Source organism: Aspergillus chevalieri, chromosome 3 (assembly GCF_016861735.1).
Source record: "Aspergillus chevalieri M1 DNA, chromosome 3, nearly complete sequence".
Taxonomy (NCBI): Eukaryota; Fungi; Ascomycota; class Eurotiomycetes; order Eurotiales; family Aspergillaceae; genus Aspergillus; species Aspergillus chevalieri.
Genome location: NC_057364.1, coordinates 511,345 through 535,881, shown reverse-complemented (window position 1 = coordinate 535,881; position 24,537 = coordinate 511,345). Strand labels below are relative to the sequence as shown.

At 53.1% G+C, this 24,537-nt stretch overlaps 7 protein-coding genes across 7 annotated transcripts; 1 reads left to right on the top strand and 6 right to left on the bottom strand.

Annotated features, from left to right (window-relative positions):
* Window positions 1–33: 33 nt before the first annotated feature.
* On the bottom strand, window positions 34–972 carry ACHE_30186S (SDR family NAD(P)-dependent oxidoreductase; the record flags this gene model as incomplete). Its single annotated transcript, XM_043276777.1, has 3 exons — window positions 34–570; window positions 636–883; window positions 936–972. The coding sequence occupies 3 exons, from the start codon at window positions 970–972 to the stop codon at window positions 34–36; spliced, it is 822 nt and encodes a 273-aa protein (XP_043134721.1).
* A 542-nt stretch (window positions 973–1,514) lies between these two features.
* Window positions 1,515–9,296, top strand: ACHE_30185A (type I polyketide synthase; the record flags this gene model as incomplete). Its single annotated transcript, XM_043276775.1, has 9 exons — window positions 1,515–1,659; window positions 1,714–2,185; window positions 2,239–2,547; window positions 2,600–2,813; window positions 2,867–2,990; window positions 3,057–3,158; window positions 3,213–6,118; window positions 6,187–8,004; window positions 8,055–9,296. 9 exons carry the CDS (start codon window positions 1,515–1,517, stop codon window positions 9,294–9,296), a joined length of 7,332 nt encoding a protein of 2,443 aa, XP_043134720.1.
* Window positions 9,297–9,574: 278 nt separating this feature from the next.
* On the bottom strand, window positions 9,575–10,913 carry ACHE_30184S (U2 snRNP complex subunit CUS2; the record flags this gene model as incomplete). The annotated part of the gene is made up of 4 exons (XM_043276774.1): window positions 9,575–10,052; window positions 10,106–10,503; window positions 10,569–10,685; window positions 10,749–10,913. The coding sequence occupies 4 exons, from the start codon at window positions 10,911–10,913 to the stop codon at window positions 9,575–9,577; spliced, it is 1,158 nt and encodes a 385-aa protein (XP_043134719.1).
* Window positions 10,914–11,212: 299 nt separating this feature from the next.
* AMT1 (ammonium permease MEP2) lies at window positions 11,213–12,897 on the bottom strand (the record flags this gene model as incomplete). The annotated part of the gene is made up of 6 exons (XM_043276773.1): window positions 11,213–11,335; window positions 11,386–11,617; window positions 11,671–12,345; window positions 12,395–12,649; window positions 12,694–12,758; window positions 12,811–12,897. The coding sequence occupies 6 exons, from the start codon at window positions 12,895–12,897 to the stop codon at window positions 11,213–11,215; spliced, it is 1,437 nt and encodes a 478-aa protein (XP_043134718.1).
* A 1,318-nt stretch (window positions 12,898–14,215) lies between these two features.
* On the bottom strand, window positions 14,216–14,841 carry ACHE_30182S (uncharacterized protein; the record flags this gene model as incomplete). Its single annotated transcript, XM_043276772.1, has 2 exons — window positions 14,216–14,767; window positions 14,821–14,841. The coding sequence occupies 2 exons, from the start codon at window positions 14,839–14,841 to the stop codon at window positions 14,216–14,218; spliced, it is 573 nt and encodes a 190-aa protein (XP_043134717.1).
* A 1,502-nt stretch (window positions 14,842–16,343) lies between these two features.
* Window positions 16,344–17,951, bottom strand: ACHE_30181S (uncharacterized protein; the record flags this gene model as incomplete). The annotated part of the gene is made up of 1 exon (XM_043276771.1): window positions 16,344–17,951. The coding sequence occupies one exon, from the start codon at window positions 17,949–17,951 to the stop codon at window positions 16,344–16,346; it is 1,608 nt and encodes a 535-aa protein (XP_043134716.1).
* A 4,283-nt stretch (window positions 17,952–22,234) lies between these two features.
* On the bottom strand, window positions 22,235–23,146 carry ACHE_30180S (uncharacterized protein; the record flags this gene model as incomplete). The annotated part of the gene is made up of 1 exon (XM_043276770.1): window positions 22,235–23,146. The coding sequence occupies one exon, from the start codon at window positions 23,144–23,146 to the stop codon at window positions 22,235–22,237; it is 912 nt and encodes a 303-aa protein (XP_043134715.1).
* Window positions 23,147–24,537: the final 1,391 nt, after the last annotated feature.

Below are 24,537 nucleotides of genomic sequence, written 5' to 3'. Positions count from 1 at the left end.
TACAGGAATATGCATGGAATTAGAGTAATTGTTCTACCTCATGGCAGTTAGCGTGGTGCCGCCGTCCACGATGAAACCACAACCAGTCACATAACTAGATCTGGGGCTGGCCAAGAAGATGACAGTGTCAGCAATTTCTTCTGGGGTAGCGATCCGTCCCATGGGCACTACAGATTGGATAAACTCTGTAAGACCCTGGACACCCTCCTCTGCCTGTTGTACCATGGGGGTGTCGACCCACGAAGGGCAGACGCAATTTACCCGGATACCATGCGACACATTATCCAGGGCTGCATTCTTTGTCAGACCCAGAACTGCATGCTTGGACGCTGTATAGGGGATGACTTCGGGCGCCGCAACGACAGACATGACCGAGGCGAGATTAACAATCGCGCCGCGTGTGGTTCCTCGTTTGGGCGACTCGGATGAGACGAGTCTGGACTCCTGAGCACGCATTGCTACAGATGCTTCTCTAGTCACCAGGAACATGCCGGTCGTATTGACGTCGAGGAAGCGCCTAAAATCAGCCAATGACAACGTTGCAATGTCGGTCCCTTGTTGAACCCCAATCTGCAAAAAAAAAAAAGAAAGAAAACATTAGTATTGGCAACCAGACCAGGCAAAGGTTAACACACCCCGGCGCAGTTCACGCAATAATCGATGCGACCAAATACCTGTACCACCTTCTCGGTTGCAGTCTTGACCGAGTCCTCCTGCGTGATGTCGATCTTTACCCCAATGGCACGAAACTCAGCCGAAGGCGCCAACGCCTGGCACTCGGCGGCAACCTCGACTGCCTTCTTTGCATCAAGGTCTGCAACCACGACTGCAGCAGCGCCTTCTTTGGCAAAAGCCAGCGCGCAGGCCTTGCCGATCCCGCCCCCTGTTTATTTTGTAAGTCCATTGACGATGACCTGGGGAGTGTCAGAGCTCACCTCCGCCAACGACAAAAGCGTTTCCGGTAATGTCCATTTTCGTAGATGCCTTTGGCTGGGACTTGTGTTTCCCCATAGCTGCACTTGATTTATGAAGCACAGATTCGTTTCCCGAACCGACTGTACTGTTCATGCCCGTCAGCGTTCCCGAGTCCCCGGCCTCGGGAATTGGTGCATGCGTACCATGACAACAAAACAAGATGGATCAAAATACATGTTCTAAGTTCCCGTAATCGCTAATCTGACCGAAACGGCCGTCTAATTACACTATTCTCGGGTACAGGGTATGACCGAGCGTTGCGAATCCGCCCAAGGTCCGGCTATGTTGTGAAGCAGCCCGGGATTTGGCTTTGTGGGATTGTATGCGTCCGAGTTCGTAATTCTTCCCATGTGATATGGGAACTCTAACAGCTTCCCGGTGGCAAAGATTTGGAATACTTCTCATAAGCAAACTATCCCGAGAAATTCTGGTCATACACCCCTAATAAAGACTCGAGGACCAGATGATACCCTCGACCTCGACAGGGCTTCAGTTTACTACTCGAAGCCAGAGCGTCTGTTAGAGTGATACCCAGAACCATGCCGGACTCTGAGCCCGTTATCGTGGGTTTGTCGAATACCACCAGCAGCGGAGATGGCAGCCCAATAGCGTACACTGATTCAGAGAGCGGCGTCGTCGGCTTGGAGTCGATGAGTGATGACCCGCCATGCATCGTGGGAATGGGTATGATTGAATTTCCTCATCGACCAGCTTCCGGATCTAACTGAGAAAACACAGCATGCCGCCTTCCTGGCGATGTTCGATCACCTTCACAGCTATGGGACATGATAATCAACCAGAAGACGGGCCAAGGCCCAACACCCCCTATCCGCTACAATGTAGATGGTTACTACCATCCAGACGGCAATCGTAGCGGCGGCATAAATGTTCCTGGGGGTTACTTCATCAATGAGGACATACGCCAGTTCGACAATGGCTTCTTCGGCATCAACAACCTCGAAGCTACGTACATGGATCCACAACAGCGGAAGTTACTCGAAGTCGTCTTTGAATGCTTCGAGAGCGCTGGAGCGTCAATGCAGAGCATGTCCGGCTCCAACACAGGTGTATATGTCGGCAACTTCTCAGTCGACTACCAGCCTATGCAGACGCGCGATTCCGACTACCTACACCGCTATACGTCGACCGGCTCAGGCGCGACAATCATGTCGAATCGAATCAGCCATGTTTTCAACCTACATGGTCCCAGGTAAAACTGCCTTGTTCTGTCTCGTCTGATGTTATGCTTACACCGGATTATAGTTTTACATTAGATACAGCCTGTTCGTCATCCGTCTACGCTCTTCACCAAGCTCTGACGGCTATTAAGGTGGGGGATTGCGAGAGCGCTGTCATAGCCAGTGCGAACCTCATCATGTCGCCTGAATTGCACATCGGTGCTGCCAAAAGCGGAGTGCTCTCGCCCACGGGGACATGCCACACCTTCGACGCCTCGGCTGATGGCTATGGTCGAGCTGAAGGAGTCAACGCTATCTACGTGAAACGACTTTCCGCTGCTATCCGAGATGGCAACCAGATCCGGGCCATAATCCGGGGAAGTGCCGTCAACGCGTGAGTAGTCATTGACATCAATCGATCTAGAAAGTAAACTAAGAATTTCTAGTAACGGCAGGACACCCGGTATTGCGCTGCCAAGCGGCAACCTTCAAGAGGCTGTGATGCGCAAGGCTTACCAAAACGCCGGCCTTGACTTCGCGGAGACGGACTATGTGGAGTGCCATGGAACCGGTACTCCGGTTGGGGATCCCATCGAGGTGGACGCTGTTGGCCGATGCTTCTTCCGACCGAAAGGACAAGCACCACTTCTCATCGGATCAGTGAGTGACAATAATATTAAAAGAAGCTCAAGTGAATATCTAACCAAAAACAGGTCAAAACAAACATTGGGCACAGTGAAGCAGCCAGCGGTCTTACATCTGTCTTGAAGGTAGTAACAGCTTTCGAGAAGGGCCAGATTCCACCAACCCATGGGGTGGTAAAACTGAACCCTAAGCGTGAGTTCCTCCCCCCACCTTAGAGTTATAGCCAAAATATAACTGACGGCTCTCTCAATCTAAAAGTCATTCCGATTCTGGAGCAGCGTAATCTCAAGGTCGTCACACAGATAGACCAATGGCCCCGCGCACTGCGACGCGCCTCGGTGAACTCCTTTGGCTACGGAGGTGAGCTAATGCTACCCTAAAACGTATACAGGATAATCTGCTGACAGTTACTAGGGGCAAATGCACACGTTATCCTTGAGTCGGCAGAGAGCTATCTAAGTCAGTACTTCCCCGGCAGACAGGTGATGCAGAAGAGACAACTTGAAAACAGCGACCAGGTTGTTGTCCTTCCTGTAAGCGCGGCATCGGAAAAGTCGCTTGAGACACGCGTACAAGATATCTCCCGGGCTGTATCGCAATTATCCGACGCAGAAAATCTCCAGAACTTGGTCTACACACTTACTAGCCGGAGAGACCACCTGCGACACAAGAGCTTTCTCCTCGCCAAATATGAGGGCAGCGGGAAACTGGTGGAGGCTGTGGAAGATGCAAACAATACCAGCAATCGCGAAGGGCTTCCTTTCGGCTTTGTCTTCACAGGTCAGGGTGCCCAGTATGCCGGCATGGCTAAGGAGCTTCTAGCCCACAACCGGCAATTCCGGGACACCATCCGGCGACTCGACGACGTCCTGAAGGCACTGCCACACCCTTACACTCCCGACTGGACGCTAGAGCAGACCCTCCTGGACGGCCCAACTGAGAGCCGCATCAACGAGGTCACACGGAGCCAGCCTATCTGCACGGCGGTGCAGGTTGGTCTTGTCGACTTGCTGCGGAACTGGGGAGTTGTCCCGACAGCGGTAGTTGGCCACTCGTCGGGTGAGATCGCAGCTGCATATGCCGCCGGCCTCTTGAACTCGACACAGGCCATTCTTGTTGCGTACTTCCGCGGCTACAGTGTCGGGAAGCTGCGGTCCCAAGGAACGATGATGGCCGCAGGTGTGAGCGCTGAGACAGCGAAGTCTCTCATTGAGACCAAGGAGCTACAGGAGAATGTCCGCGTCGCTTGTGTCAATGCTCCCGAGAGTGTGACGCTGAGTGGTGCCTCGGATGGCATTGAGGCGCTGAGAGTTGAGTTCCAGGATCAGAAGAAGTTTGCGCGCAAGCTTGAGACGGGTGGGCGTGCTTACCACTCTCACATGATGAAGGAGATTGGTGCCTTGTACCAAGATCTTCTCAAACCCTTGTTCGCGGATACAAACTTGGAGACATCAGCAGCAGCCAAGATGTATTCTTCGGTGGGCCACAGTCCTGACGAACTCCGCGTCTTTGACGGTCGCACAGATTGGGCCGCGTACTGGCGCCAGAATCTCGAGCAGCCCGTGCAGTTCAGCGGTGCCCTTGCTAGCTTGGCCGAGAAGGAGGGTGGCAAACTTCACCTGATTGAAGTCGGCCCGCATTCGGCCCTCAAGGGCCCCATTCAGCAGATTCGGACTTCCATCGGGCTTGACAAGAACTCCTTACCTTATGCGCCGACCTTGGTCCGGAAGGAAGACGCAGATGAATGTCTCAAGAAGCTTGCCGGTACACTTTTCGTCCACGGACACGCACTCGACTGGAACAAGGTCAACGGTCTTCCCGAGTCGGGTCATGATCTCGTACCGCTGCATGACCTGGCTCCTTACCCATGGGACTACTCAGCGCCACTGAATTGGGCCGAGCCGCGGGCCAGCGTCGAGCTTCGCAACCGCAAATATCTGCGACATGAGCTTCTGGGTACATTCGCTCTCACAGGGAACGGCATCGACTTTACATGGCGCAACCTCATCCGCCCCAAGGAGATGCCGTGGTTTTCTGACCACAAGCTCGAAACATCGGTCGTCTTCCCCGCCGCCGGATACCTTGCAGTCGCCATTGAGGCCATTTCTCAGGTCACAGGCACGAGGGGCAAAGTGGATGTGGCTTTCGAGTTCCGTAATGTCAACATCAGTGCTGCACTGATCGTGCCCGCTGACAGCGACCCGGCGGCTAAGGACCTGGAACTGCACACCACCATGTCACAGCGCAAACTGTCGACAGTGAACACATCGGCTGACTGGCATGACTTTGCCGTGTCCTCGTGGGCCGCAGGCGAGACCACAGTCCACTGCGCAGGAAGCATCCGCGTAGTAGAGCCACTGACCCAGTCGTCCAAGCATGTGACAACGACAACGGTAGACAACAGCGACGGGTTCGAGGCATCGCCGACAAACCGATGGTATCAGAAGTGGGACGAGGAGGGACTCTGCTTTGGCCCACACTTCCAGTCGTTGACGAGCCTTCGCACTGACTCGGAACGGTCCCGAAGCGAAGCCATTGCGTCGCTACGACTGGCGCCTCAAATTCCCTCAAAGAGCTACATCGACTCCTACCCCGTCCACCCCATCACCATCGACGCGTGCTTCCAAGCAGCCATTCTGGGAGGCACCGCAGGGCACTTGCCATCGCTTCAGGCGTGGATGCCCGTGTTCATCTCCGAATGCAGGATCCAACCTTCTGCCCTGGCAACGACGAGCCCCGACCTCGAGGCCGAGATCCACGCCCGGTCCGAAGAGGTTGGTTTCTCGAGCCGTAGAATCGACGCAACCCTGCGCGATGCAAATGGTGTCCCTGTCGTTAACTTGCGAGATGGGCGCATGTCGTTGTATACGGGTAAGTCGTCGGGAGTGCAGTCGTCCTCAGACAAGAACAGCGTCAACCCCATCGACAAGTACATGCAGCGTCAGCCCACACTTCGGGTGAATTGGAAGCCCGATATTGCACGTCTGCATCCCGGTACCGAGCGCCAGCTGCAGGACTACGTTGCTGCCTTTGTGGACCAGCAGCCCCTGGATAGTGATTTGCGGGACGACGAGAGCATTGCCGTCATTGCGGCCCTTGTGGATCTCGCTGGCCACAAGAACCCCCGGATGCGTGTGTTGGAGCTGGGCGGCGATGACGTTGGGTACAAGGCAAAGCAATGGCTGGGTATCTTGAACAAGGAGACGGCTTTTGCGCGTTGCAAGTCATGGCAGGCTGGTGTACTTGACGACAACGGAGAGATTGTAGTTGAGGGTGATGGCGAAGACACGAGTCCTTTCGATGTTGTTGTGGTTCCCAGAGTAAGTTTATTCTCTTTTTTCTTTGCCATTTGCATACATGCAATATCTGACGCTAACAGTCGGAACAGAACTCGTCTTCAAAGCACATCTGGTCACAGGATCCGGAAAGCATTGCCTCTCTTGTCTCTGACAACGGAATCGTCGTTGCTCGGAAATCCAGCGCCGCTGTCGATGTCCTGAAGTCCCTCAAGTTCAACGTTATTCCTCTCGGACAGAGCGTGATCTTGGCCGTGCGCCCGCCGCAGTTGACCTCCCTCCAAGGCCGAAATGCCCTGATTGTGCTCGGCCGGAATCCCTCATCGACCGTGGCGGAGTTCGCCAACACGCTGGCAGCTTACTTGCGCGACCACGCAGGCGTAGCTCTCGCAAGCATCGTCCCGCTCGACCGGATTGACACTACTGATATCGCGGAGAATGATATCAGCATCTCACTGCTGGAGACAGAGCGCGAGTTCCTCGCCACCATAAGCCCCGAGGACATGGACCGTCTCCGGGCTATTACCGATGTCGTCAAGGACCTGCTTTGGGTCACAGGTGCAAACATGCTAGGCAGCGTCCCGGACCCTAATTTGACTCTGTCGAATGGTCTCTCACGTGCCCTGATGCTGGAGCAGCCGGCGCTGCGATATTCAGTTCTGGACATTGGGCCGGTGTCGCTGTTGTCGTCTACTACTAACGCCATTGGCACATGTGAGAACGCCCTGAGAGCGCTGGTGATCAACCAGGAGAAGGATGACAGTGAGTTCATCCAACGCGACGGTATCCTTCATGTCAGCAGGTTCGGCCCTGATGAGGATGTCAACTCGCTCTTCCGCCGGCGACTAGAGCCCTTGGAGTCCTTGGAAAAGCAGACGCTCGCGACAGCCGGTATCGCCCGTCTGTCAATTGGAAGGCCCGGAGCGACAGATAGCATGTTCTTCCAGCAGCTGTCTTCAACGACGGCAAAAACAACCCCGGGAGCAGGCTATGTTGATGTTCAAGTCAAGGCAGTGGGCCTCAACGCTAAGGACGTATACGCCCTCGCCGGCCGCGTGGAAACGCGCAACCGCACCACCGCCCTTGATTTCAGTGGTGTTGTCACTGCCATTGGTGAGGGTGTTGAGCATCTCAGCGTCGGCGACCGCGTCGTCGCCTGGGCGCCTAACCACTTCACCACGACGGAGCGGGTGCCAGCCGGAAGTGTGCACAAGCTGCTCGACCACGAAGAGCTCACCGTAATGTCTACACTTGTTACGGTGTATGGCACGGCGCTGTATGCCTTCAACCAGCTTGCACACCTGCGCGCAGGCGAATCGGTCTTGATACACGCGGGCTCTGGCGGTCTTGGGTTCGCAGCTATCACCCTGGCCCAGAAGAGAGGCGCCGTCGTCTACACGACTGCCGGCTCCAAGAAAAAGCGCGAGTACCTGGTCAACGAGCTTGGCGTACCCGATGCACACATTTTCAACTCGCGTGATGCCTCTTTCGTTGAGGGCATTCTGGAGGTTACTAACGGTCGGGGTGTTGACGTAGTGCTCAACTCGCTCGCCGGCGATCTTCTGCACGCTAGCTGGGCGTGCCTGGCGACCTTTGGACGCTTTGTTGAAGTGGGCAAGCGCGAGCTGGTTGATGCCGGGAAGCTAGACATGCGTGTCTTCCTCCGGAGCTGCACATTTAGTGCCTTCGACTTGTCCGAGTTCTTCTATGCCGAGGAGCCCCATAACCGCGCTGTTTGGGATGGATTGATGGGTCAAGTTATTGAGCTCTACCGCGCGGGCGATATCCAGGCTCCGCCGATTAAGGTGTTTGGGGTTAGCGAGATTACACAGGCATACCGAACCTTTACGCAGCATGACCGTATTGGCAAGATTGTTATATCTCTGGAGAACCCTCAGGCTCGGATTCCGGTCAGTATCGCCTACTAGTACAGTGTAGCCCCCTGCTAATCTATCTATAGGTCGTGCCCGCATCCTACCTCTCCGTCTTCGACCCTGAGAAGGTCTACCTGCTCATCGGTTGTCTTGGTGGTCTAGGACGCAGTCTTAGTCGCTGGATGATGTCCCGGGGTGCCCGCCACTTCGTCTTCCTTGGCCGTTCCGGCGCCGACAAGCCCAGCGCCCAACAGCTCGTCTCGCGTCTTCAATCTGCCGGCGCCAACGTCGACGTCGTCCGCGGCGACGTCTCCAGGGCCGCGGACGTGACAGCCGCCGTGGCAGCCTGTCTCGCCACGGGCCGACAAATCGGAGGTGTTGTCCAAGCAGCCATGGGCCTACACGAGGCGCTCTTTACCCGCATGCCCAACGAGGCATGGCACACGGGCATCGACCCTAAGTGGCAGGGCACATGGAACCTGCACAACGCGCTGCAGGACCACGACGACGCGTTGGACTTCTTCCTGCTCACCTCCTCCGTTTCGGGAACCGTCGGGACAGCTACGGAGAGCAACTACTGCGCGGCCAACGGCTTCCTCGACGCTTTCGCCCGCTGGCGCCGCTCGCAAGGTAAACCCGCCGTCGCGGTCGGCCTAGGTATGATCTCGGAGGTCGGATACCTCCACGAGAACCCGGACATCGAAGCCCTTCTCCTCCGAAAAGGTATTCAACCCCTCAACGAGGACGAATTCCTCCAAGTCTTGGACCTCGCCCTCCTCAGCGAGGCGGCCCACCAACCAGGCCAAGCCCACCTCCTTACAGGCCTGGAGCCAGCAGGCGTACGCCAACTCAAAGCCCGCGGCTTCGACGTGTCCAACCACGGCGTACTAACCGAAGCCCGCGCCGCGATCCTAGCTGCCTCGCTCGCGGCGGAGCAAGAAGTCCTCGACGAGCAGAACTCCACCTCCTCATCCTCCAGCTCCAACAACAACAGCCCCACCACCGCAGCACCATGGTTTAAAGCGCTCCCCGGCACGGCGACATCGATCTTTGCCTCTGAGGCAGACGCCGAGTCGCTGAACGCTGCTATCCTGCGACTCATCAAGAAGCGCTTCTCGAACCTGATCCTCATGCCGTTGGAGCAGATCGATGAGCGCAAGGCGCTGCCGCAGTTCGGGGTGGATAGCATGATTGCGTCGGAGTTCCGGACGTGGTTTTATACTGTGTTCAAGGTGGATATTCCGTTCTTGGACCTGATGAGTGCGCAGAAGTCGTTGGAGGGGCTTGCGGGGGTTGTGGAGGGGAAGCTTGTGGAGGGGTGGAAGTAGCAACGAGGGAGGGAGACGGCATTGAGGATGGTATTTTCGTTTGTGATTTTTCATTTGTTGTTTTTGGTTGTATTTCTGGTTGTGGTTGGGTTTATGAGCTTTGGCTTGTTGTTTTTGTTTGGTAGACACACGAGCGTGCTAGATTGAATACACGACTTACTGGGATTCTTTTCTCGTAGTTGTACGTGGTCCTTCTTGAGTGTTATAATCGTAGAGCTAACTAGATGATTCACATTAATAAGATACATGATTTACTATACAATCCACCTGGGATAAAGCTACTTGGCCGTATTCTCAACAACATGCGAACTTTCCAACCACGTCCCAAACTCATCCAGTCTGGATTCCTCCTCTTCATCTTTTGCATCAAGGCCGCGTTCAGCCATGTCCTCCAGTGCCTCGCGCTTCTCGTTACTTTTCTTGAACTTTTCTTTTCCGGATGAGACGTATGCTTCGACGCGGGTGCCGGCGAAGTAGCGGCCATCCATGACCTGAATACAAGCTCTCGCAGCTTCAGGATCTTGAAAGCGCACACTGACCACACCCTCTGGTTCTTTGTCGTAGAGGACCACGTTGGTTATTTCGCCGAGTTTGGAGCATTCGTCGCGGATGTCTTCTTTGATGTCGAGGATAGCGGCGGGGTCCTCCTTTATCTCCTCCAGTGTAAACATGTGCTTAAGAATAACAACCTTTTCTAACTTCGAGCTCGTATTCGCCATTATCGAAGGGTCGTCGTCGTCCCAGTCCGCCAGTTTGCTGGCCAAGGTAAGCAAAACCCACATCCCAACCTAGAACCCAAGTGGACATACCTGTTCAATTTTTGCGTCCTCGCGATGATCTTCTTCTTATCCCTATTATTACTCTGCACCGGCGCCTCGCGCTGACTCTTAAACGAGAAATCCGCAGCCTGCACCCTCATCAGCCCCGTCGGTCCCGTCTGCCCGAGTCGAAAATCCGAGTCATCAAGCATCTGAATTGCGAGGTTCACAGACTCAGGGCGAAAATATACAACTAGTGCTTCACCCTTAAAAGCCCCGTTATCGTCCGTGTACATCTTGATGCGTTCGCGCCCGCTGTCGATTTCCTCTGCGATCACGCCGCATTTCGAGAAGAGGTCGCGAATTTCGGTGAAAGTGGCATCGAGGGGGAGAGAGGTTACGTAGACGGCGGTGTTGGTGCGTTGTTTTTTGGCTTTTTGGGATTCATCCTGGCGTGCTTGTTAGATAACTTTTGTTAAGACTCGGGGCGGAGGGTAAGGGTGGCGGTACGTACGTCGAGAGCCTGCTGTTTCCGCTTCTTCTTCAACTGCTGCGCTGTGATCTGCTCGTTCTCGTCGACGCCTTCGACTTTGTATGCTTCTTGTTGTTTGCGGAGGAGGTCTTCGTCGAGCTGCAGTTATTCCAGTTAACTCATCTGTTCCCTCCAACCACCGGAGCATAAAACACGGCGCACCGTTTGAATCCACCGCTTCAGCGCGGTATCCCATTCGAACTCATTCCCGTCCTCTGTTTCCAGGATGTACTTGTCGTCGAGCTTGGAGAAGGATATGCGCGGGTTGGAGTCGAAGTCGGAGGGGTCTTGGGGAAAGTTGTTGACGGAGGCGTCGGGTTCGGCCATTGTTGGGGGATAATGGGAGAGGGTAGGGGGGGTTGAGTAGATTGGGAGTCGAGTGTTATGTTGAAGTCAAGTGTGAGAGAGTTGAGATCGAAACCATGTGGAAATCAGTGACGAGACCGAGACTCAGCTGCGGATTATGATTGGTTGACAGGGGTAGCCAATCAGCGCTCATTTTGTATACTATAAATGAATAGATAGTTACATTAAAATATCACAAAAGAGATCTAGAGAATAAAAAGAGTGCAATCCCCCAGGAAAGAAAAATAAATATATACAACAGCCCCCTCCCAAAAAAAAGACTATGCACCACCAACCACCTTAGTCTCAACCGTGCTATTGCCCTCGATCGGAGTGACAGTGTGCCTCGACGCACCCTCGTCGACACCGTTGATCACGTCGCGGGTGATTTCGACGTAGTCGTACTACTTTCTGTTAGCAAATGAGCAATTTATACCCAATGAGAAGGACGTACAGCAAACTCTCCAATCTCGGCATCGTCAATTCCCATGACTTCGTTCTCCTCCGGGGCACGCAGACCAAGGCCCGGGATGAGGTTGATGAGGAAAAGGATGATACAGCTGCCGACAAACGAGTATGCGAGGCCAGACACCGAGTCTGCGAGTTGGTAGCCCAGCTGGATGTAGTTGTGGTTGATCCAGCCGCCGTCAATCTTGGTCGAGCCGTCGAGGTGAGCAATGTAATCACTGTACTTGTTAGTCCACGATAAAGAAGTCCACGAGGGGAGGAGGGAGCGTACGCAGCAAAAAACGCCGTGAGAATATTCCCCACAATACCCCCAATCCCATGCACCGCAAAAATATCCAGCGCATCGTCAACCCGCAACAAGTACTTCAACTTGGTCGCATAATTGCAAGACGCAGCGCCCACAACCCCAAAAATAAACGACGCCCACGGCGTCACAAACCCACTCCCTGGCGTAATCGCAACCAGTCCCGAAAGCACTCCCGAACAAAACCCAACAGTCGACCACTTCTTCTCCAACCTATAATCCAGCAGACACCACGTAACACCACCAACACCCGCAGCGATGTTTGTCACGACGGCAGCCATCACAGCGCGCAGGTTCGCGCTTAGCGCAGAGCCCGCGTTGAACCCGAACCAGCCTACCCACAGGAAGACCGTGCCGATGACGACGTGGGTGACGTTGTGCGGGCGGTAGTTGAGCTCGTGGGTTCCGTGGCCACGACGCTTGCCGAGCATCAGGGAGTAGGCTAGTGCTGCGGAGCCGGAGGCGATGTGGACCGGTGTGCCCCCTGCGAAGTCTAGGCCGCCGAGTTTGTAGACCCAGCCGGAGGAATTCCACGTCCAGCATGCGAGGGGGTCGTAGATGATTGTTGACCAGATGAATATGAAGATGAGACAGGGGAGCATGCGGCCGCGTTCGGCGACGGCACCGACTGCGATGGCGACACTGACGTACCATTAGTATCGTCGAGACCATCCGAGGGGTTGCTACTCACGTAATACAAGCAAACATGCCCTGGTAAACGCAAAACAGAATATCTGGAACCTTGTCACTTCCAACCGACGGAGCAGCCAAAACGCCTTTGAGCCCAAAGTTGTTGAGGTCGCCAATGTATTCACCGGCCGTGTGCGAAAAGGCCAGCGAATATCCCCAGAAAAACCATTGGAAAGACACCACGCCAACTGACATGATGGAGAGCCATAGGAGGGAGAGGGCGGACTTTCGACGGGCGAGACCTGAGTAGAAGAATCTGGTTTGTTAGCGTAGCCTTTGATGGGGATTTGGCAAACAAACCCAACTCCGGGAATCATCAGGAGGACGAGAGCGGTAGATGTGATGACCCAAGCGATATCTCCTGCCTGGTATAGTTAGCATTGCGCATTTGTGGTTACTGTATGCCCAGCGACAGACATTGTAGTAAATGTTAAGATCCTCTCTCAACGAGTCACCCCCAGTGCCCGTTTCGGACCCGTTGTACGGGACCGGATATGCCGACATGGCCGTGTCCACAACCAGAGACAAGCAAGAAGAACAGAAGTCTCTGAGCGCGAGTCAAAAGCCGGCCCGTTTCTGTTATATAGATTCAAGCACAGTCCAGCAGTTCAGAATCCCAAAAACACAAATTCTCAAAAACAAGAGATGACACACAGGAGGATCAGCCCGATAAATATGCACGTCCCTGCACCGTTGTGACGAGTCAGCCCTTGTACGCTCCGGAGACTCATACGGAGCACCCCGGGTTGGCCATTGATATCCCAGATCGGGACCAAGCCACCGGATACGAGGCGAAGAAAGCGGGTCCTGGGTGGGTTTGATATGCGTCGAGCACGCTCTGGTAGACCCATAGTGGAAGTCAGGAGGAGGGGGACTATTGCTATGATGTATCTGGCAGGACTGGCAGGTGACAAATTGCGATCCTGCGCGATAGAGAGGCTGATAGGCATGGTGTTATTGATCAGCGATGTCATAGCTTGGTAGGGTCTGAGTGGTTGTAGATAAGGACTCGTTCACAGCAGCATGACATACTATATTTGTAGTTGTATAAGAAGCTGTCATCGTCTACCGCGTGTTGACAGCAGATTATGTGCTGTCAGTCTTGGACTGCTGAGAGCGTGTCTTATTCGTTCCTATTATACCATGTATCCTCGAGCCTCGAGTAGATACTCAGACGAGTCTTATCTTGTGATTGATCAAGTATCTTTGCTTATCAGGGTCGTTTGCATTGGCCTGTCTTGGCTATGGAATATGTCCGTACGGAACACGGGAGTACTTATCTAGCCAAGACAGGCTACCCTAGGATTCACCCATGCATTCTGTTTCGATTGTGTTACAGTATTCTGTACATGAGAGTTCAGCTGCGACAGGGACGATAGCCGGTCATTAGGGTTGTTTGCCATACGTTCATCTCTAAATCGGTGTTACAAAGCAGGTCTTATATCATATTAGCTTAAATCAGGGGGCAACAGTATGCGATTCACGAATCTTGCCAATGGTATTGCTCAGGGACTCTTTGTTCACCCCCCGTAGACGAAGTAGAGATAAGCATCTGCCGTCCGATTGGCCGAGACGAACCCTGTCACTTTCCATTTTTAGAGATCACCTGACACTATATGCCTCAGGAATACACTGTATAAAAGTAAATGATCAACAATCCTCCACGGGCAAGCAGACATGATGGTGATCGACTGATTTGCATGTCACTTAGCAATTATTATTCAACTCATTATCTCACCCTTTCTCAACTCTGAGAACCTGAAAGACGTCATTAACATCATCATAGCGATCTAGAAAGCGAAAGCTACGTCCAGCAGACCACCTAAACAATCCTAGCAGCCCTTACCTCTTCTGGAAGCAAAAACCCAGCATCCAATAACCCACAGCTCACACCTCCCCTTATATCCCCACCAACAAGAAACCTCGTCCGATAATTATGAAAGACAACCGCCTTCGCAACCTCATCGTCCGGTCTCCCAAGACACAACACAGACGCCAGCCATCCAATCATAGTCGACTCATCCTCAGTCCTCCGCAACAACGCGGCACTCTGCAAGCGCGTCTCCCTGTCCCAGAGATACTGCGTGCCAACAACGGTTGCCCTTTGCATGTTCTCGCATTGTAGATCTGCTGGATTAAGGTGGTTTTGGAGGATGTTCTCGTTTGCGCCAGGGGTGCTAAGGCGCATTGCGAATACGGGTGCGCCGCTGAGCGCTTCGGTGTATGATGCCCAGTCGGTTATGCGGGGGCCGCCCACTGTGCTGGCGATGGTGGGGAGTTTTTTGCCGGCTATGAGGCTGAGGTCGTGGATGTAACCGGTGGGATATGGGTGGGTTTCGCTGGGGTTGTCGTAGATGCGGATCACTGTGCCGATCTGGAGAGATTAGTTTAGAACACGGGGATGAAGTAGTTAATGGTGAAACTGACCGTTTTGGAGTCAGAGGACATTCTAGTTTCCTTTCCGACTGGAGAGTCAGGGAGAGGTCAGGGTTGGTTGCAGAGACGTAGGATGGCGTTTCGCGCGCTTCGAGTCCAGTTCTGTGGCGTGCGAGGAATGAACGATGAAGGCGTGAATACTGTGCCATGGGTGACTGAAGTCAATGCTTCAGTGCCGTTTGGCAGGGCCAGCCATAGTCCCAGGCCATTTTTCCAGTCAGGGCTGTTGGAGTGGATAGAAGCGTCGCGGCCCGATTTGCCCGTTTGGCTGGTCAGATCTGCACTCGCGACTTCGTAGAAGGTATACAAGCCACCAACCTCCGTAGCCCAGGTCGTTTAGAGAGATATGTTGGTACAAGTAAGTCAGTGTCTTACCTGCAGTTGAATGAAGCTGATTTACTCATTCCAGCATTTACGGAATTTGGCGGCAACTATGCATCTTCGCGAAAAGAACCAGACCTGTGCATCAAGCCTGTAGGAATGGTTCTTCCAACGGTCGTGATTGAGTCGGGTTGGAGCGAGTCAAGAGAGCAACTCTATATTGACCGTGATCTCTGACTGAAGGGTGGCCACGGATCTGTCCAAGTTTTCATCATTGTGAAATGGGCCCGGAACGCCACGAAACAAGTTGCTGGCGATGTTGAACTATTTCATCTGGATGCTGACAAGAACGCGAGAATGGTTGAGAAACGAGTAAGTTCAGTAGTCTCAACGACATACACGAAACTATGAGCATCTTCCCACCCCCAGGCTTGTCTGAAGCAGTAGATTCGCGGGAACTGACGATTACGAAGGGTCAGCTATGGGGGCCTCAGCTTGCCGGCACAAGCGACGCATCTGGGTTGCTGAGATTGAGTATCGACGAGCTACGGATGATTACTGCAAGAAACATGCGGGGCCACGAGGATAGTCCAATTATCTAGATCAGTTATATCGGCATCCGTATGACTGATGATAGCTACGATGCCGAAAAAATGTATACAAAAATTGACCCAAGTTTCTAACGATGAGCTCTGTGTTGGCCACTCTGGCGACGGCTCATATTTAAGACTTGCATTTTACATAGTGGAAGCATTTTCTCCCTTATTGTAATTGTCTTTTGCAAAGCCATACATTGCTGTAAGTGCAGGTTATGGAAATGACAACCGTCAGTACTCCTATTGGGCAGAAAGCTAGGAGCAAGTTCGTTTCCAATAGGAATAGGGTATATTCAACTGCTCGGAAGCCATCTAGACAACAGGAGCAATGGGGGTAGGATAAGACAGAGACAAGCCAAAGCAGACAGGTAAAAACAAAGCAGAATAAACAACCAGATCATCCCAACGCCTTACATCCGTAGACTCATAAACATCACTCGCTTGCAAAACATGCCCAGAAGAAGGAGAAAAGAGCAAAACCAAGAAAGCAAAGCACAAACATAACCATTTTTTAAACCAACTCCGTAACCGCCCGCTCTTTCTGTCTGTCTAATGCGTGAGGGTATCAATCATGAAGGCGCCAAAACCTTTAAGCCACTACTGGCTGGCGGCGTCCGCGATTGTGGTGAGATCGGCACCAATGCCAACAATGTTGGAGGTAGCATCGAGTCCATTGAGGGCCTTGTCGCTAGAGCTAGATCCACTGTGACCCTTGGGGGAGCGCTTTTGGTTGGCGGCTTCGGCGATAGTCGCAGCGTCAGCACCGATGCCGACGAGGTTGCCAGCGGCGTCAAGGCCATTCAGGGCCTTGTCAGAAGAGCTAGATCCACCGTGGCTAGAGCTGGAACCGTGGCCCTTGGGGGAGCGCTTCTGGTTGGCGGCATCGGCGATAGTGGCGGCATCGGCTCCAATACCAACCAGGTTGCCGGCGGCATCGAGACCGTTCAGGGCCTTGTCACTGGAAGAACTGGAAGAGCTGGGACGGCCATGGCCCTTGGGGGCGCGCTTCTGGTTGGCAGCATCAGCGATAGTGGTGATATCAGCACCAATGCCAACAATGTTGGAGGTGGCATCGAGTCCATCGAGGGCCTTGTCGCTAGAGCTAGAGCCACCGTGACCCTTGGGGGCACGCTTCTGGTTGTTGGCAGCTTCGGCTATAGTCGCAGCGTCAGCACCGATGCCGACGAGGTTGCCAGCGGCATCGAGACCGTTCAGGGCCTTGTCAGAAGAGCTAGATCCACCGTGGCTAGAGCCATGGCCCTTGGGCGAACGCTTCTGGTTGTTGGCGGCCTCGGCGATGGTAGCAGCGTCAGCACCGATACCAACGATGTTACCGGCGGCGTCAAGGCCATTCAGGGCCTTATCAGAAGAGCTAGATCCACCGTGGCTAGAACCATGGCCCTTGGGCGAACGCTTCTGGTTGTTGGCGGCCTCAGCGATAGTAGCGGCATCGGCTCCCATGCCAGTAATGTCGCCCAGAGCACCGGTCCAAGTCGAGACCCGTTCACCAGTGGAACTGCCAGAGCCAGAGTGGTGGTGGCCGCGAGGGGAACGCTTTTGGTTGTTGGCAGCCTCAGCAATAGTGGCAGCATCGGCTCCCATGCCAGTAATGTCGCCCAGAGCACCGGTCCAAGTCGAGACCCGTTCACCAGTGGAACTGCCAGAGCCAGAGTGGTGGTGGCCGCGAGGGGAACGCTTTTGGTTGTTGGCAGCCTCAGCAATAGTGGCAGCATCGGCTCCCATGCCAGTAATGTCGCCCAGAGCACCGGTCCAAGTCGAGACCCGTTCACCAGTGGAACTGCCAGAGCCAGAGTGGTGGTGGCCGCGAGGGGAACGCTTTTGGTTGTTGGCAGCCTCAGCAATAGTGGCAGCATCGGCTCCCATGCCAGTAATGTCGCCCAGAGCACCGGTCCAAGTCGAGACCCGTTCACCAGTAGAACTGCCAGAGCCAGAGTGGTGGCCGCGAGGGCTGCGCTTCTGGTTCAGATACTCCTGGAGGGTCATGGCATCGGCGATCGCACCAGTACCGTCAGAGATGGCGCCAGTAACGTCAGAGACCTTGTGGGAGGTCGAGCCGTGAGAGCCACGGGGGTCACGGGTCAACAAGGTGGAAGAGCTACCAGCCATTGGTGCACTGAGGACGGAGTTGGCAGAGAGGATGGTGGCAAGAGCCACAGTAGCAAGCTTGGAAGTGTCGACATACATTTTGAATAAAGATTAGTTGAAAGTTAGAAGATGCTGTAAAGCAAAGAGTTGTAGGAAGCGGAAGGCTTTGAGATTGGAAGCTTTGTAGTGAAGATAATTGTGATTGTTGATGGAGAATTCGATGCTGGGACGGATTCGAGCACTCCTTTATAGCACAGTCCCTCTCATACATCTTCATGAAGTTGTATGCAAAGATGGCCCCCAGGCTGACTAGCGGACGCCTTCATCGCGACGCCGTATAGCACAAGGTCGACATTTGGGGTCTAAGGATCGCAACAGTACCTGCGCATGCTCTGAAATTGCATGAAGGAAGAACACCAGGATCAGCCAAGATCTCCGATATGAAGCGAGCTTATTTTAATTTAATGCTCTGATGAATGATTAATCAGTAGGGTCACATTATTGGATGATCGCAAGGCAGTGGGAGCAGACCTGGGGCCATTTTGATCCTCCGGGATGCATTCACAATCGGAATAGCCGCACTGCAAAAATACGCCTTGAAGGACAATCCAGCGTGGCATCCGAATAGCCTCTTGAACCATGCCTAGAGCGCCATTTTGGGGGCGGCACCCTGCTGAGGCTATGTTGCAGGAATGACCGTTGAAACCGTCTGCGCCCATTTTGGCCCGGATCAGGCAATTTCCTCATGTTTCAGGTCCTCAGGGTGTATTCTCGACGCACATGGAGACTTTTAATTCTCTGACTCTGCATCGTGGAGCCCCGTCGTGGATTATATGGACTGTATGGACTGCTTCGAACGGACTTGGCTCGGCATGAGGCCAGGCCGGAGATACGGCTTGCTGCCATGGTTCATCTTATACGGAGTACGAGAGAGCCTTTGTACGAGTACGGAATACAATTATATCCTGCGGTGATAGTAGTAGTAGTAGTGTGTGTGTGTGTGTGTCTCTATTTAACGTCGAGGGTCGGGTCTTTCCACGCCTCCACGGCTCCTTGGGAGCCTCGGAAGCGGAAAAGCCCTGGTCCCGGTGCGGGACATACGACGGGCAGATCGGAACTGCCTATCTCCTAGCTAAACTACCATCTATCATCTAAATACAGGTAGCTCCCCGCGCGGGGAGCTGCTTGGGTTTTCACAGCTGTTAAAAGCAATCTAGGCATCTTCGAGTTTTCTTGATATGGAAACGAGGAGAAGTGAGAAAAAGAGGGAGGGGGGGAAGAAGGGGAAGAGGAGGGGAAGGAGGAAAGGAGAGGAGGGAACCAGAGGTAAGCCCTAGAGGTTCCCAGCTTTGACACATTTAGCATCTTAATGGCGTTTACAGATGGCAGTATAGAAATGTGATCTATCCAGCCAATCTGCATATGCAGTGAAACCGGTCTTTTTGGTGAGGATATCCACTACTCGTTGTTGGCCCCAAGGATGTGCCGCTGCTTTGCGACCCTCTCGGCAGAAATAGAAGTGGGAGGGCTCTTTTCTGCGGCCACATGAGCATGTCAGTAGGGCCTCCTCATGTTTAAAACGTTCATGGTACTCTGCAAAGTCACCATGACCGCTCCTGGCAGCTAGGAGGCGACCCAGAGCTGCTCGGGGAAGATGGAGCTCCGGTGGCCGCTTCTCTATTCCTATACCAAGGTCCTTATATCGTTTGGGGGCCTTCTCTGCCCAGAAATGTGCAAAGCATTGCCAGTGCACTGTCTGGGCTGCCCGCTTGGCGGCTGCTATTGAGGCAGGTGGTAGAGGGAACTCAAAGGGAGCATGGCAGCCCAACTTGGCCTCCTTATCCGCCTCTTCATTTCCTTTGATGCCTGTGTGTCCAGGGACCCATTTCACCTGTACTGTGCCTGATTGTATGCCAGGTGCTCTGGGGCAGTGTGGCCAAATCTGGGCGGCTTTTTGGAAGTTCATGAACGTTGATTGACTTGATCCTTTGGGTTGGCCTTGGAGTTGCTGTACTGCTTCCAAGTTGTCTAGGCAGATGTATATGTCTGTTGCGTATCGAGTTCTGGGGTCTTTGAGGGCTGCCTGTAGGCCAAGCAGGGCCGCGTGGGCCTCTGCATCAAATACCTCCTGGTTGGGGAGCTTCCTGTGCCCACAGAGGATCTTGATCGTACTGGTGCCCCAGTAGCCTACCCAGCCAGCGCCTGCAGCAGTGTCCTCCTTTTCTTTGGACCCATCTGTGTATACGACCATTGCTGAAGGTGGGATGCTCTCTAGCCACTTTTTAAACGCTTCTTTGGACTGTGTCTTCGGAATTGCAATTGGCCGCTCTTTGGGCTCTGGATTTATATCCCAGGGGCTCATCAGTAGTGGATCTATCTGTTCAACGAGATGGATGTTTGCCGGGTCGATGGCCCGGCGGAAGCGGGTTTTGATGTGTCGGCTTTTTTGGTGCATGGCCCGGCGGTACAGAGGGTGTCGGGCATCCAGTTGTTGAACTCTGACTTCTAGGCCGCGCCGTCTCTGGTTGAGGAGGAGTTCCACAGGCGGTATAGCCGATTCCCGGTGAAGTGCTGCTGTTTGGGTGGTCCTGTAAACTGGGAGGGTCCCTAGGAGCGCACTGCGGAGCACCTGATCCAGACAGGCTAGCTGTGCAGCTACCCCATTAGATACCAGTTTTTGTTCACCTGAAATGCTCTGCCTTGGTCTGTGCCGTCCTGGCCACCATGCCTCAGCCCCATAGCATAAGACTGAGACCACACAGGCAATTGTTGCTTGCCGCAGTAGGGGGGCTTTGACTCCTCGTACAGTGTTGGCCAGGGCTTGTATGCCATTAGCGGCCAGTTTTGCCTTGGCTGCCAGTGTCTGGGTATGTATTCTGAATTTGAGCTTCCGGTCAAACCAGATTCCCAGCCAGCGTGTCGCCTCATTGAGTAGGGGAGGTTTAATCTCCACTGTGCCCTCAGGGGTTTGGATTGAGCAGGTGGGGTTGTTCCTCTTCCAACCTCTGGTGAAATGCTGGAGCTCTGTTTTAGCCAGGTCAAAAGTGAGTCCTTCTCTTCGGCCCCAAGCCATCAGGTCTGTTGTGATGTTTTGTAGCCTGGTGGTGTTTTCTTCAAGGGACTTGCTGACAACTAGTTGGCAGATATCATCTGCATATCCAAAACGACCTCTGCGGGCGATTGTTGGACCTATCTTGAAGACAGGTTCAATGTACAGCATGAACAGGATTGGTGAGACTGGGGAGCCCTGAGGCAAGCCTGCTGGGACTGCAAAGGTTGAGCTCTGATGCCCGTCCAATTGTATAGCTGCTGTTCGGTCTTGGGTGAAGCTTGACACCCAGCGGAGCACTGTGGCAGGCCATCCTTGTCTGCGGAGTTGATGGTTCAGCCTGCCTGACAGGACCGCGTCAAATGCGCCTTTCAAATCCAGAGTTAGTATGGAGGCGCTGAGACCCCGGGCCCAAGATTCTTCAATGTCATGCACCAAAGCTGCCGCCAGGTCGGTAGCTGAACGGCAGGGGAGGGCCCCAAATTGTTGGGGGGTGGAGGACCTTGTGTTTGATGGCCGTCCAAGCTAATCTCCGGGCAATAAGGCGTTCCAGTCCTTTCCCCAAGGTAGAGAGGAGAGCAATTAGTCTGTATGAGCGTGGGCTACTGTAGTCCTTCTTCCCTGGCTTGGGGAGGGCTACCAACAGGGCTTGTCGGAAGGGAGTTGGGTGCCATCCAGTTGCAGCACAATGTTTGTACAGAGCTGAAATATGGGGGCCAAGAGCAGGCCAGGCCTTCTTCAGGACTGCATTGGATATCTCGTCTTGCCCAGGTGTGCTGCTCTTGGCTTGGAAGATAGCTTGGTATGCTTCTCCAGATGTGATGGTCGGAAAGGGGAGGGTTGCCTCTGGATTGTCACTATTGTCAAAGGGGATGTCATCTGCGCAGGCAGCCTTCTGGAGGAGGGTTTTTACCAGGAGCTCTGCTTTGGCGTCAGGAGTGGTGTGGACTGTTTCTCCATTCTTGAGAGGTGGGATTGGGAAGGATCCCACTGTCCTATTCCACTTGATTGCTCTGAAAACTGTCACGGCGCTCTACTAGGATAATGGAACGTCCAACTCATGGGTTCTACCTAGGTAGCTATCGACGAGAATAATCAACATGAGGAAGGAAGAAAGGAGGTAACGCCATATTTATCAACAAAGCAACAAAGCAAACAACCACACCTCACGTGATAAGCAACCAACGTGACCAGGCCGTCACATTACCCCCCGGCTTCAATAGGCATTGTCCTCAATGTCATGGTCAACCACAGGTAAGAACATATGAGAAAGCAACAATACATGAGACACTTGAAAAGAAAACGCATGGATGACATCTCCAAAAATCAGTCATCAGTCACCACCATCATCAATACCATTTGTCTCCAGCTTCGCAAGCATCTGCTGATTCCATGATTGTTTGGATTCCTTGTGTGCCTTCATGGAACAATCTTTCACCCAATGATTAGAGGAGCCACATCTCACACAGGATCCTTGTTGTCGTCGTCTGTTCCTTTCATCTAGGGAGGTGGACGCTGCTGACAGGGAGTTGATATTGATGACGCTGAGGTCCATAGGATCAGACTTGGTGTGAGAACCAGATTGGTGTGATTGAGGGTGGGAAACATTGGTGGAATTTGAGCTGAAAGAATGACTTCCCAATTGTTGCACCACGCGAAGGAATTCGATGTAGGATCTTGGAAGATTTAGTTGCTGGTTGAGGCGTCCTCGGAGAGTAGGATTGAGGCCTTTCCTGAATGCTGAAATCTTGGTGACATCAGGCCAATCTTTGCCCTTTGCCTCATAAAGAATCCTCTCAAACTTGGCGATGTAGGCTGCCACAGATTCACCACTGTCCTGCTTTAGGGCTAATAGATGATCTTCAGCTTCTTGAATCTTGTTGGGGTTGTCGTAAACCAGAGATAGTTGATCAAGGATAGTGTTGTAATCCCAGGTGTTGGTGTCTTCTGCGTAAGATAACTGGGGAAGAACTAGAGCTTGGACTTTGCTTTCCAGATTCAGATAGACATAGTAGAACTGAGCCACTGCATCACCAATAGCTGGAGCATCAATCCTAAGCTTAGCCTTCATCGAAGCAAGCCAGGTATCAAACTTCAAAGATTGTCCATTGAATTTCTCGGGATCGGGGAGGCATGGCTTTGGTCGTTGAAGTGGTTTGGGTTCGTTTTTGATGGATTCGATTTCATTCTGGAGGGCGCGGATCGTAGAAGAAAATTCGTTTCGGAGTTCTTGAAAGGGGTCCATGATCTTTAAGAAGGAGATCGTGAGCTTGAATCTTGAAAAACTTAAGTCTTGAGAACTTGAAGGGGTGCCAGCATAGTCGCAACCACTGGACTTCTTGAAAGTTGAACTTGAATATGCCAACAACAGAAGTTTCAATCCTGAGCTCTAGAAACTTAACTGAAGCAGCGCTTGACTTGACTTGAGGATGAACTTGAGGATGGAAACTTGAATGGAGACACTGTTATAGCCTGGCCAGCTCCCGAACTGCGGCACCAGCGAATCCCTTGAAGGGAGAAGCCTTTGGTATTTCTCTCCCTAAGGTATAAAAGGAGGATGTTGATTATTATGTCACGGCGCTCTACTAGGATAATGGAACGTCCAACTCATGGGTTCTACCTAGGTAGCTATCGACGAGAATAATCAACATGAGGAAGGAAGAAAGGAGGTAACGCCATATTTATCAACAAAGCAACAAAGCAAACAACCACACCTCACGTGATAAGCAACCAACGTGACCAGGCCGTCACAAAAACATCCTGGCTGTCAGTGAAGTTATCCAGTTGTGTTCGCCAGTATTGCCGTTTTGCTTGGCGTACTGTGCGGCGCAAGGTTCGTTGTGCCATTTCTAATTCAGTTGGGGGGCTATCTGGGTCTCGTGAGGCTCTTCGGAGTGCCACTATTGCATCCTGGCAGTCCTCGTTCCACCATCTATGGCCTGATGGGTGAGCATGGGCTCTTTTTGTGGATGCTTCCAGGGCATTTGTGATTACTTGTGTGATTGCAGAGGTGTACTGGTCTAGAGCTTCGGGTGTGAGGTCGAGCTGTGCTGGTGGCGGTTTGCCCAAAGCTGTTGCTTCCTTATGGATGACTGAATGAAAGATGTCTTCCTGCATGGTGGCCATTCGGAGGGGCGGCACAGGCTTTGTGTTGTTGATAGGGTGCCAATGGACGGTTGTGGACAGAGCTATGTGGTCTGCTAGGACTGGGAACCCTGGTGCTGGCTCTGTGTGTGTTCCTAAGCAGACCAGAGGCCTATTGGCCCAGGTGAGGTCAATGGTGTTGTTATCATGTGTTGGGGTGTTTGGCTCGAGCATCAAGGTCATCCCCTGATGATCTACCCATTGCAGGAAATGCTCTGCTCCTGCTGAGTTGATTGTATTGGTCTGCCAGGATGAGTGGTGGAGATTGAAATCCCCTGCAACCAAACAGGGCCTGGTAGGGAGGGACTGGCTTAGGAGGTGCTTCAGCCCCTCCCCTGCATCCACAGATCCAGGGGGAGCATTATACAGATTCATTAGTGTCACTTGTTGGTCTCCTGAACCCACCTGGACTGCTGTCAAGTCCCGGCTGGGTTGGGGGCCATATGGCACAAGCTCTGCTTTAAGCTGTGGATGTTTGCGAGTATATGTAAG